The sequence below is a fragment of the Diabrotica undecimpunctata genome, chromosome 8, assembly GCF_040954645.1.
Source record: "Diabrotica undecimpunctata isolate CICGRU chromosome 8, icDiaUnde3, whole genome shotgun sequence".
NCBI lineage: Eukaryota > Metazoa > Arthropoda > Insecta > Coleoptera > Chrysomelidae > Diabrotica > Diabrotica undecimpunctata.
This window is the reverse complement of record NC_092810.1, coordinates 128747008-128761676: the sequence shown is the minus strand read 5'-3', so window position 1 is coordinate 128761676 and position 14669 is coordinate 128747008. Positions and strand designations below refer to the sequence as shown.

Here is a 14669-nt window from a genome sequence, read left to right as displayed (position 1 = left end):
CCACACCATTTTAAGGAGTGTTTTATGATCTTATAATACGGTTGTTGGTTTGCACATTAAATATTGGGTAGGCATAACTAGACTCAGGTTAGTATTTTCAGTTTGTCGAAAAGCTTTGGTGTGTTAACATATATAGCGAGTTTTGATCGGTTTTAAAAATGGCGAAAATAATAGTAAAAACTGCGATGTGAATTAAGGGTATTTTCGAGTTAGAATTTAATGGAGAAAAAGTTTTTTGCAAAGCATGTTCAAAAATAATTGTGAGAAAATTTTTTAACTGAATCAGCATTTAAAAACAGCGCTACATATCGGGAAGGTTGCAAAAATGAAATGTGCGCCTGTTCAACAGAATGTTAAAAACGCGTTTCAAATTGTGGGTGCAAAATCTAAGTCGGATAGGGAACTTTTTCAAGAAGACTTGTGTAAAACTATGATAGCAGCTAACATACCACTAAGCAAACTTCAGCATCCCCAATTTAGAAGTTTTTTACAAAGGCATTGCAACCATACCATTTCTGATGAGTCGACCATCAGAAAGAAAAATGTTCATTCGGTCTACGAGACAGTTCTTTAGAAAATAAAATCTCCAATTGGTGAGAAAAACTTCTACATCGTTGTGGATGAAAGTACCTATGATTGTGGCAGATATATCGCACATCTGATGATTGGAGCACTTCAAGAAAATAATTCTACAAATGCATACTTAATAGCTTCGAAGCAGTTGGACAAAACCAATAATGTGGCGGTATCCACATTCATACAGCAGTTTCTATCAAGCTTCTTTCTTCCAAACCCAGTGCCAGAAGAAAAGTTGTTGGTGCTTCTATCTGATGCCCCACCATATATGGTAAAAGTAGGACAGAACCTTAAAGTATTTTACCACAATTTGGTACATGTTACATATCTTCTGCACGGGATAAACCGAGTAGCAGAAACCATCAGAACAGAATTTCCGTTAGTAAATAAGCTAATTTCAAATGTTAAAAAAGTATTCATCAAAGCCCCTCTAAGAGTGCAGATGTATAGGGAGTTGGTTTACCATCAGAACCTGTAATTATCATATGGGGAACGTGGATTAACGCGGCTATATTCTACGCTGAACATTTTGATGCCGTTAAAGACTTAATTTTGATCATGGAGGACGACGCTCAGAGTGTAGTTCAAAGTAAGGACTTGTTACAAAAGTGCAAGTGTAGCTAGAGATTTACTTTTTATTAAAGTTAATTTTGGCTTTATACCAGATATGATCACATCGTTAGAGAATGGACAATTAATTTTAAGAGAGTCCAGTAGTACCATTGAAACTTTTATGGCTAAGTTTGGTAACGTTCCGGGTAAAGTTGGAGATCAAATAAGGCGCAAAGCGGAAGTGACTTTAACAAAGAATGAAAGGTTTAAATTTTTTAAAATAGTCAAAAATATCTACGAAAATAAGTCTTCTGACGAACATGTACCATTGCCTTATAGTATACTGCCAAAACTTCAATATTGTCCAATTACGTCAGTAGACGTTGAAAGAACCTTTTCTATGTCTAAATACATTTTTACTGATACGAGACTTTTATAGTATTTCCAAACGAGAAATTGTATAATATTGTAATACTTTTTTGTACCATTTTAAAATAGTAAATAATTGTACCTGGCCATACTTTTCTTACTTATTATGTGTATTTTTCAAAAAAAAAAAACAATTTTTGACCATAGTACTTTTTGCACCCTATTTTGTTCTATTACATCATTAAATTTTATTACATATTGGATTGCATATTTTCATAAAAAAAGAATATATATGCGCATATTTTTTCAAAAAAATGTTGCATATATTCCGTGCTCTAATGATAAATCAGTACATTTTACAACGAAGCAAACCAAAAGCACTTTGTGGCACTCTGTATTAAAAAATGTTCTATTAGGAAGTAATGATATTAGGTATTTAAGATATATTGACTTTTAATTTTATTTATTCTACTTAAATGGAATCCATTCATTTTCATTTTTGGTTATAAAAAGGTATCTATTTTTAAAAACAAGTTCCTAATAACCGATTAATGGTACATAAAACATAAATAATTTGAATAAGCTGTTTATTACTCCAGGTACACAAAAGAATGAATAATTTATGTACCTATTGTTTGAAATCAATTGCAATAACTTTCTCTTCAAAAATAAATAGACGTCGTTAGCCTTATTAGGGTATTACTTAATTGTTTTTTGTTTATTCCCAGAAAATGATTTTATATTAATAAAAATACAAAATTTGCTGTCCAATTATAATTTGTTAGATTTGTTAAAATTTATGGATATTTACACATCAGTTTTGTTGTATATAAATAAATGTCTTACATTTATTGTTATATGTTTATTTCAACATTAATGAAACAGCTTTTTATTTTTTATGTTCTTCTGTTATTGTCTTCTTCTTCCTTCCTGTATGTAGTCTTTAAAGCCTGTTTCTTCGTCAATATTAGCCTCCTAAATTGTTTAAGTTGTCGCACCATCTTTTTCTTGGTCTGCCAATACTTCGTCCATTTGGTGACTTATCTCGTTCTATGTGGGCTATGTGTGTGTACTCACTCAGTCGATGTTTTTGCGTCTGGAATGAATCAGTGTTGTTTTGGCGGTTAAAATCACATGTGGATTGTACTGCATGCTATTGTTTCCTAATTAAAATAAAGTTACCAATTTTACTTTATACAGTTGAAGACGAATACAACGAAACCAAATAAAAGGCAAAAAGGTGAAGGTTTCTGGCAAGGTGAACGAAAAAAGCTGCCAACTGCAGGAGAGGCCTACACAACAAATCGAAACAAACTTGTAGAAGCTAAAAAGCCTCCACCTGATAATGTAAGCTATATTACAGATTTCTATTTTATTAGAGCATGTATCTTTTACTTAGTTTTCTCAATAACATAACGTAAGACTTATAAGCCTCTTGTAATTTTGATGTAGATTCTAGACCACGTTAAAAACAATATTGTTATAGGATTTTTTACATTGTTATACCTACCTATTATGTTAAAAATTAGAGAGCTAATTACAAACATTATTCAGGTTCTTTGCCAGTGTAATTATAACTGCAAAAAGTTGTAGCATGAACAGAAGTTAAAACTTTATGGTGACTTTTACAAAATAGATGATTTAAAAATTCAAAATACTTACCTAATGGGACTTATTACTCTTCATCCTATAAACCGTCGCCGTAAAAATGTGGATGCAAACGCAAGTCATAAGCAAACATCTATAGCATTCAGTGTTCCAAATGGACGAGGAAGTGTTTTAAGAGTATGTAAAAAGACTTTTCAAGGCCTGTTTGGTGTTACCAAACGACGCATTGAAACACTTGTTAAATATCTGAAGACGGGAGAAGTAAGTTACACTGAAAAAAGAGGCAACAAAGGTAAAGTAAAAAAATACACCGATGAAGATAATCAACGGATTGTCGACCTTGTGAACTGCTTGCCCAGAGACGAAGGTCACTATTCAAGGGCTAAGACTAATAAAGAATATTTAAGCAGTGGTTTAAACACTAGTAGATTACACCGGTCTTTTAATGAAAAACATCCAGACAATAACGTAGGCCGAAAATATTTTGATTAAACTCAAATTCCCTAAACTCTATTTTCGCAAGCCTCGTAGTGACACATGCGATACTTGTGATCTGCTTCATGCGTCGATGAAGATCTATCCAACAAACCTAAATAGGAAACATCGCTTAGAATTACACCATCGTAAAGCTGAGAAGGCAAGAAAAGAAATGGATAATAATCACAAGAAGGCGCAAATGCCCAATAGTAATGTTTGTACGTTTAGTATGGACCTTCAACAAGTATTTAGTCTTCTTGCTCTAACACACAGTAAACTGTACTACTCAGGGCAACTGAGTGTTTACAACTTTGGTATTTACATCGGAGACAACAATGGCGTTTTTACTTTTTTGTGGCATGAAGGACAAACAGGTAGGGGTAGAAATGAAATTGCATCTGCAATATTGAAAGCAGTACGTTGCTGCAAAATTACACCAAAATGTAAATTAATAGTCTGGAGTGATAATTGCGGCGCACAAAATAAAAACCAGATGTTGCTTTACTTATGGTTTTATCTGATCGCAGAAGGGTTTATTGTCGAAATAGAGCAAAAATACCTTGTTTCAGGCCACTCGTTTTTAAGTTGCGATCGCGACTTCGCAGAAATAGAGAAAAAGAAGAGATAGTCCCGTTGCGAGGTTCCTTTAGATTTAGTCAAATTAATTGTTTCTGCACGGCTTGGTCACCCCTACGTAGCAACATTATTAGAGACTAACGATTTTTATGATTTCGATGCTGCATCTGCAAGAACTCTTAATACGCAACGTGTCCAAATCTCTCAACTTAATTGCATTAGGATAGTGAAAAATAAACCTGGCAAAGTAGTTACTCGTAAAACTTTCAGTGATTTGGAGGAATGGCAAGAAGTGAGCGTTTTTAAGAAAGGCATTACTATGGAAAATGTTGCATCGTCCTTATTACCTTTGGAATGTAGAAGCAGGTTAACGACGGACAAGAAGAAGGACCTTGGCGAAATGATGGTATACTTAAGTGAAGAAAGTAAGATTTTTTTCAAGAATTATTACTTTAATACTGAAACACTTTATTTTGCTTTAATTTGTTAATCAGGTCTATTGAATAAAAATTATATTTCCTAATTAATAATGACTTCTTTACTCTAAGGGGACATAAATTTTGTCTTGTTTAGAATTATTTAAGCATATTCTATTAACTTTATATAAGAAATTACCTTGTGCACATATCCCGTTATATTTTTTTAAACTAAAGAAATTATTTTTATCAGTGTGTGTACGTAACTAAATAATTCAAAAAACCATAGACTTGTGTAAAAATGTTTGTACTTTGCAATAAAATACAAGATTATAACATTTTTCTTTTTCCACTGTGTTTACTGAAAAAAACTCATTTTTTGTAAAATAATGGTTTTGTTGCTTAGCCCGTTATATATTTCCACTCTTCAATTTTTATTTATTGACTTAAATAAGGCCTCTGTCTGAGAATACAAAATAAACAACTGATCGAATACTAACATGCGACATAGCAAATGAAAGCGGAGGAAATAAAGAATATATTAAGATAGAAAACTTAATCAGTTTTTATTTGTTACCACCCGTGGAGAAACGAAGGCGACATTAGACCGAATTCTGTTTGTTACTAAGTGGTAAACACGATACTATAGCTTGTTTGTAGTGTACGGTTTTGTGCGTCTTAAATAGTTTTATTTTGCAGCTTTCATATTCATTCGTAATATCAAAATAAATCTGCATAGGATATTTTTGGTGTGTCAAAACAAATGCATTTTAGTAGAACATAATACGTTCTAGAATCCGGATGCTTTAGAATCGAGCCACATTCTAGTATGCTATAATATATTATTATTATAAAATATTGTTTACATAATTGTATTATTATTAATTGTTTTCTTATTGTTAGCTGCATCTGTCGCAAATCGCATAATAGCCTGCTTTATTCTTTCAAAAAACGAAAAAAAGAAAAAAGACAAACAATCAAATTAAATACTTATTACGCTTAAGCATTATTGATAAAAAATCAAGAGGTTTTTATTAAAAGTCAAGAGATTTTGATTGTAACAACTGGTTTTAAATTTTTAACATCGGAAGTATTCGGCATTGTTCGATTCTGATGCGTAGAAATAAAAATAAACGCATTTATGCATGCCACCCATAAGCAGTTTTGAGTCTCGTTTATTGACGTGTGTTGTTTCGTGTCATTCGGTAGTTACGTATGACTGCGTATGATAAGGCGTATGACCTTACTGTCAGCTGTCACTCGTGTGTCAATAGTGTGTACATTTGGAAGTGTGTATTTTGTTTATTTCTTTTTGTCAGATAAATTCAATAAAAGTTACTTTTTGTCTGATGTGCGGACAGTTAGTAGAAACGTTACTAATAAATATTTAACCATGAACAATCCAACTGTTCTGTGGGACAAGGATGCAGATAAACGTAATACAATATTAAGGCAACCCAAAGCAATAACTATTACACAGCAGTCTGCACCTTCTAATTCTCCAGAGGTAAATAACTTAAATACAACTACCAGAGATGAAAAACCACGTCTAAGTAGTAAATCACTCGTGGATAGGGAAACGTTGGTTGCTAATTCAACGTTAAATGCAAGTGCTAATGAATGGTATCCTAAAAATGTTTATGTTCCTAATCCAGTTGAATTTATTACAAGTAGTGTTCAAAAACGCTTACAGATACATAGAGAGCCGCCACAAGTTATTTCAGAAAATATTATTAACAATGAGGTTGGAACAGAAGAATACTCACCCGACCTAAATCGAATTAAACAAATAATTACCACTTTAACAAAAGATCCCGGACAATTTCATGATTTGATAGAACTATTTATGGAAACATTGATACCATATCTTGAAGATATTATGATAACATCCTTAGTAGCTGAAATTATTGTTGAACAGGTAAGTACCCATGTACATAAATATTGTAACAACAATTTTGAATCAAGTGAATATGGTTTACCACCTTAACCACATTACCTACTTGTTGTAGCCATTTCTGAATTGTGAAAAAACCTTATACTAAGTACTCACATTATTTTTCTACAAAAATTAAAGAATTCAAACATTGACTTGTGATTAATCTGGCAGTCTTAACTGAGGGTGATATAAAACTGTCATAAATATAACAGAAAATCGTGGCAAATTTCCAAATATTGCCAACTAGTCAATAACTTACTACAGTTCAATTTAATTTATTTGTTCATTTGATCAAACTCTAACAATTATAAACAAACTATTAATCAAGCAGTCCATAGATTTAATATTAAATGTATTAAATTGTTATGTATTAAGGTATATACAATAGAGCAATTTGATCACCTGTATTTCATGAAGGTGCTTCTAAAAGAGCAATATTTTTACTGAAATATGTGGCTCCAATACAGGCAACAATGGCTTTTTCCATTGAATGCAATAGATGTCTCAGCAATATATCTCTCAGCAACAGTATAGCCTGTAAATTTGTTCATAAATGGGAAATACAATCACATAACAATGGAGGACAAAATTATATTTGTAATAGCAGCTTGTGTTATAAGAAAATTTAAAGAAAAAAAAAGATTGTTGATTTGACCTTATGTAAACAGACATGAAACTTTAGATAACATAAGTCTAGAAGAAAGTCTCGATAATAACCTATTTAAAAACTTTTCAAGAATGTCAAATAAAAAATAAAGGATATTGCATTGAAAGCAAGCCTTTTCTCTGGTTTACCACTGGAACTACAACTTTAGTTTTTTTTTCATTTTGTTTTGTACATTCTCAAGTTCATGAATTTTTTGTATGGTTCATCACTCGAATTCTCAAATTTTTCAGCTACAGCAGCCTATCTATATTTTTTGTGTTTTGATCTTTATATATTCTGATTTCTACAACTCATGGCGTAAATGTATTTTCTTAATAAAATCTATAATCCTCTCATTAGACTAATTATTAGTCATTTTATTCCTCCAAAATTTTCCAAAACAACAGATAATCACCATCATCATCATTCTGGTTTTACAACCCTACGTGGGTCCTAGCCTCCTCAAGAATTTCTCTCCAGTCATCCCTATCTATCGCCTTCCTCCACCAAGCATGTATTCCCATATTTCTCATATTTTCATCTATGTTATCAAGGAACCTTATTGTGGGTCTTCCTCTTCTTCTCTGACCAACGGGTCTAGTAAGTAATCACCAACACAAAGTAAATATTGCAAGTATTTTCACTCGCCAAGTGATTCTCTGGCAACTATTGTAAAACAATATGGGTGATACCAAAAATGTGTTGCTATTACTGGCTATATTGTTGTTGCAATATTGCCAGCTACTGTGTTGCAGCCACATATTGCAGTAAAAATATTGTTTATTTTTACTCCTGAAAGGAAATATGACACAATAGATTTCATGCATCAGTTTTCCACTAAAACTACAGGTAAAAGAAAAAAATTGTTGTATCATAACTAAATACCTATGTTTAAATTCATTATTATCATTCCCTTTGCCTTTATAAATATATTAGATAATATATTAAATTTAATATATTTAATAATGTAATTAAATTTAATATAATAATTTTTTTTTCATACATAAGCTGGGAAATCTTCCAATATGAGGTTGCTTGTATTTGTGTTGATTTAGATAACATAATATAACCTTCATATTCATAAGGTTTGGTTGGAAGTGACTACTACTTATCTTGGTTAACTAGTCTTGTTCTAGGGTTTTATCTCATTCTTTAACATTAAACCTTTATGGACTGGAGTCCTCATTCCAGACCCTGCTACAAATCATTGTTATGTATAGTATGCCCACTACTATACAGGAACTATTGACATAATATGTAGAAATTGATAATGATTTTTCAACTATTTTCTATTATGCACCCCAATGTTTATTTATGTGTAGTTGCTATATTCATTATTTATCAACATTGATATTTGGCAAGACTAAAATTTTTAAGGTAATGCACAAATATTCTATTGTAATTTAAAGTTTAATAAAATAATTCAATTTTTCAGAAAATAAAAATTTATTCATAAAATACAAAATAAAACATTCAAAAAAAGAAATATGCACAGATTTATTTGTGATAGTGTATGAAACATTTATTTAGACAGAGACCAGGTCTATCTGCGCATGCTACACAATGAAATATAAGTATCTTTGCAAATCTTGTTTCTCACACATACAAGACATTTTTTTGAGTGTCCTGCCATGTTCATTCACCAGACCAATGTTTACAGGTAGATGTCCAATACTCTCTAATTTGGTTGTAATTGCAGGTGTTGTTGGTGGCAATAGTTTTTTCAAAACTGTAATTCTAAATTTCTGGAGTGTGAGTTTCCTACCAGAAAATGTGTTGATACTATTTTATTGGGAATAAGCCACAATTGAAGGTTAAAATAAGTTTATTGATGTTTGAAAAATTCTTATTTGTTGGTGGCAATAGTTTTTTCAAAATAAGTTATAAGTTATAAGTTATAAGTTTTAAATAAGTTTATTGATGTTTCAATTTCCACTTCAGAAATTGTTCCCATAATACGAACATTAATAAATTAAACAAATTTTGTTTTTTGTTACCTACTTGGTAAAAAATTCTTATATTATTTTAATTTTATCTGACTACTTATATTGACAATTCAGACACATATAAATTTTAAAGTAGACAACCTTAAAATGATATTGACAATATTGATGAGTTGCCTTCCTGGGATGACTTTATTGTAAGATAGTTCATTCGATTACATGAACTCAACTTTAACTTGAGAATATCTTGAATATTAAATAAAACTGATCGCATCCACAAGGAATTTTGTAAATACAATTCTTTGTTCTTTCTTGTTCATTGTTAGGTTTAGTTTCAGATAAAATATATCTCAATGTGTTTGTTGTTTTGAATGTTGTTGAAATGTTGAATTTATTTTGTATCCCTCCAAGTTTTTCTGGTAATCTTTTTATGTATGGTATTGTTACTTTCCTCGTATTATTCCTTGTGTATGCTGTATGATCTCGTTCTAAGTTGTTGTGTTCTATTTGGTCGATTGTTGAAAATTCCTTATTGATAAACGATAAAGGATAATCATTTTTTAATAAAACAGATGTTTTTCCTCTAATAACGAATTTTCATTAGAACAAGCAATTTTGGCTCTATTGTATAAGGATTTAATGATTCCCTTTTTAATATTGGTAGTGTGATTTGATTTGATTTGTAATTTAAATATCTGTTGGTGTGTGTTGGATTTCTATACACTTATTAAGAAAATGTATATCCAATATTAAGAAAATGAGTTAAAGAGATTATCATCATCATTTTGGCTTTACAACCCTGTGTGGGTCCTAGCCTCCACAAGAATTTTTTTCCAGTCGTCCCTATCCATCGCCTTCCTCTGCCAAGCATGTATTTCCATATTTCTCATATCTTGATCTATGTTATCTAGGAATCTTGTTCTTTGACCACTAGGTCTATCAATAGCGTTTTTCTAGATGGGTCGGTTTGCTCCATCCGCATTACATGGCCTACCCACCTCAGACGTCCTATCTTTATGTGTTTTACGATATCTGGTTCCTGGTATATTCTATAGAGTTCGAAGTTGTATTGTCTTCTCCAGACACCATTTTCATTTACCGCTCCATAGATTCGCCTTAGTATTTTTCTTTCGAAACATCCTAACATGTTTTCATTGCTTTTTGTTAAAGTCCAGGTTTCTGAACAATATGTTAGGACTGGGCGTATTATTGTTTTGTAGAGTTTTACTTTTGTATTTCTTGATATAACTGTAGATTTAAAAGGGAGATTAAGCCCAAAATAGCATCTATTAGCCATGCAAATTCTGCAGTTTATCTCTGTGGTAGTGTCATTTTCAGTATTGACGAGCGTTCCCAGGTATACAAATTCGTTAACTGCTTCGATAACGTCGTTTTCTATAACAAGTGGCCGTAGGATTTGTGGTTGCGTACCTATTTTCATGTATTTCGTTTTATTGGTGTTTATTATTAAATCCATTTTTGTAGCCGCTTCCTTTAGTGCTATGTACGCCTCTCGTGCTGCATTTTCCGTTCTCCCAACAATATTGATATAGATTATGAGCATTGTGTAAATAGAGCTGAAAAATGTTGATGGCAAATTTTTAATTCCATAGAAATGTACTTCATGTCACTGGATAGTAAAACATCAGCTGATCTCGGAGATCTATTCTATCCATATATCTGTTATATAACAGAAACTGGTTTTTACTTCTCTATACCTCTTCTGTTTTTCACTGGTGCGAGTTGATTTTTAAATTCAGTAGAGATGAATATAACATTTCTCTTATCACGCCATTTGCCTATCATAGAATTACTGAGGTACCTACTTTTTGTCTCATCAACTGCTGGAAATGTGCACCTTTCCAATTTTTATGCAGAGTACCTGTACAAAAAGTATTTCTGTCCAACAACATTTTAGCCAAATCGTAACTATTATAGAAATTATGCATATCTAAATATCAGTTGTCTAGATAATATCACATAAATGTTTTACTATTTTTTGGTTATTATCTTTACCATCAAATAAATCACTTTTGCTAGCATACACTATATCCAAAATTGTTTCATCTGAGTCATTTAGCATAAAAATCTTTATACCTTATCTGTGACTTTTTTTGGAAGCTACTGTCCAAAATGAAGCCAGTCTTTCCAAAGGACCGTGGACTCATCTAAAGACAAGAGTTTTGCTGAATAATATACAGTTTGCATTTTGGTGCTAAAATGATTTAGCAATGGTCTGATTTTGAATAGTCGATCTTCCAGAAGTTGGTCACACTCTTGTACATTTTCAGCGAAATGATACTGCTCATAAATTTTGGAAAATACATTGAAAGTAGTCTATGGGTTTAGGAGTCTTGAATGTTAGATAACGTTACAGTTCCACTGTTCCAGTATGAATTGTGACCCCTAACAAAAACAGCAATTCTGGTGCGGTTAATTTGGCACTCTGGAATTCTTGGGTGTTAACCTCTACTACTTCTAAATAACACCTTAACGCTGTAGCTGGTCATCTGCTATACCATAATTTGCAATAAATATCATCAACTAATAGTCTGAACCAATCATATAGCTCATCATCTGGATATTCTGCCAATAGTTCATTTGTTTTGGCCATGGTCATGATAGATCAGGCTGGGTCCATTTGTGACCCCTTCACACTTTTTAAGACAGGTCCAGTTTATCATACCTATCATCCAGACTAGACCCATAAGATCTGGTCTTTGGCGTTTCTAGGGCCCAGGCTATTTTGGGCACCCAGCTCTACTAGAATCAGTGGGAGCTGCAAATCTTAGGTCTCCCAGCTGTTTCTAATCATTTTTGTTGGCTAAAATTATTTCTTTCATATTACCTACTGTGATTATCCATATATTTTCATTATCAATAGTAGAGGTGTCCATCTCATTTTGTAAAATATGCTCATCCTCACTGAACTGTATTCTCTTTGCCCTAAAATATTAAAATGTTCATTATTTTAACAACAAGCAAATAATTGTTTACCTATACTTATATACATCTGGCTCATCAGAGTCTGCTTCAATTTCAGAGAGGGAATTTTCTAACAATTTTCTTGAATTGAAAGATTGTTTGAATTTCTTACTTTCACTATATGTTTTCTTTTTACACCAGATGGATTAGTGAGTTCATTTAATTCGGCCATTCTAATAGTACATACCAATCAATTTCCACATAGGCGATTGTCTATAATCTACATTGTAAAGCTGTGAATCCCCAAAAAATGAATGTCATCTGTGAGCAGTTTGATAAGTTTCCTGCATCTACTGAAACTGCAGCTATCTCAGTTCTCTGAATATAAAGTTTTATTATTGTATTATTGTTTGTTGTATTGTTCTCCATTGTTCTATAAATTGTTCCATAAATAATATTTGTTGACACCTTATAGTATATTATACTTGTCAACTTCGTTATTAACATATATATATATATATATATATATATATATATATATATATATATATGTATATATATATATAGAAATCTAAACAAAATGAGTAAAGAGGTAAAGCCAAGAATAGGGAACTGTAAGGATGAAGAAGGAAATATCCTAAGTGATATGGCCTCAATCTTGAATAGATGGATTGAATTTTTCGACACAAAATCTAATGGCCATCATATCGAAGAAGCAGATAACACACTAGCAGATCGAAATGATTGGATTAAAAAGCTTAAAAAAAATAAATCACCAGTGTAACGAAATATTTTGCCTACCACATAGGGTATTACTATAAGGGGTTGAAAATTGGGGACAGAAATTCTTGGGTGGAGATAGGGCAAGCAATACAAATCGAAACTTATGCGAACGGCGCTCAGGCTTTATTTGGAGAGCTGCAGTCGTGGATAAGTGAATGAAACAATGGGATTGGATTGGGGCAACTACAAAAATGAAACAAAGGGGTACTTACATGAATCTCCTGGACAAATGGGCAAACAAAACACAAGAGTTCCCTCTAGCTGTTTGAAATAAGGACGCCGCTTCGAGGAAACTTCCTGCTGGATGAAAGAAAAGGTTCTTCCGCCCTAAAAAAACTCAAAAGAGAGGTTAGGAGTCTTTTTTTTCTAAATAAATAAACAAAATGGTTTAGAGAAATAAATTAAACCTTTATTGTTGTCTCACCACATTCAGTTACAAATATAAATGGCACAAAAATACTATATCAATAGTTACAACAATTTATACCAAAATAACAAAGAAGAAAATCTTACTAAGTATGTCATATCCGTTTACAAACTCTTAGAAGTTGGAGATACTACAATATTTACGAATGTTACTGGGCTATAATCTGTGGCAGAAATAAATTATTACAAATAAAGAAATATCTTTTAAATAAGACTATTCTTGGAGGTTAACCTTTTTCTAGAAACAAAACAAACTAATGTCAAAAAATAAAACTAGCTGTCAAATGTCAATACTGAATTTTAAACAATTAAAATGACAGCTAGCCACACCCTAAGATTTACAATATTAATTATTACAATTTAAATTGTTATGAAAGCAAATTATTATTGAAAATGTTTATTCTTCCTTTAAAAGTTTAAAACAAAAAAGTTACCTTGATTTCACTAAAATGCACTGTTACTTTAAATTTCTGGAGGTAGGACCTGGACTATACTATACTCTCTGCCACGCGAACAAATTCATCTTTATATTACGAAAAGTATTTTAAAACGGCTTCTTAGTTAGGACAACAATTTGAGGTTGAAATTGGGGGCACTAGACACAAACTTCGACTGGGCTTCTTAAAAAACAGGAAACTGGAACATGTGGATATCTTTCACAGTTGTTGTAAGCGTCACAAATCTCTTAGATACTTAGAAACATAGAAATAGTGATTACTCTTCCAAACTGACACTTTACATAGAGTATAATTCACTATTTCCAACAAATTTGCCGGCTTTTTGACCGACAAAATTAAACTCGTCTGTCCCCCTTGACCCAATATTCAAACCTAACTTCTCTTCGACCTTCCACACCGGGCCGGCTTCTACCGTTTCCTTTCCCCGCTAACCCGTCTTCGCAACGAAACAAACCAAAATTCTTGTTAAACCGCTTCAAACTATATCGCAAAACGACATTGAATCAAACAACTTTTAAAATTGTAGAAATACACACGTATTATATGGATTATTTAACTTCGTAGCCGAATTCTTTCTTGGGGAGTGTGGGATGTGTACACAAAGACACCAAATTTTATATATAGTCCAGGAACGTACTAGATAATTTTTTATTATTTGAATATATGATAGATTTTAAGGATTTTTCTGCATGCTACACCAGGAACTGATAAAATTTTGCAGTGAGCTGTACAAAAATGGTGACGACGCCCTGCTACAAACACTGCATAAACTTTTACTTGTTGTCTGGCAAAACGAGACCATGTGAATGGTCTCAAGGCGTGATATACCCATTACACAAAAAAGGCGATCACCTCCAGTGTGACAACTACAGAGATATAACCCTGTTATCAACTGCTTACAAAATACTAGTAAATATTCTCTAGGCAAGTTTACACAGTTGGCAGAGTTGGAAAATACCAGGCCGGATTTACTCCAGT

At 32.1% G+C, this 14669-nt stretch overlaps 1 protein-coding gene across 1 annotated transcript in view; it reads left to right on the top strand.

Annotated features, from left to right (window-relative positions):
- The first annotated feature begins 5750 nt into the window (after positions 1 to 5750).
- Paip1 (Poly(A) binding protein interacting protein 1) overlaps positions 5751 to 14669 on the top strand; it is a 35224-nt gene continuing 26305 nt past the window's right edge. Inside the window, exon 1 of the mRNA XM_072541034.1 lies at positions 5751 to 6492. Within this exon, the coding sequence (XP_072397135.1) occupies positions 5800 to 6492 (693 nt within the window). The 5' untranslated portion in view covers positions 5751 to 5799. The remainder of the gene's footprint in view (positions 6493 to 14669) is intronic.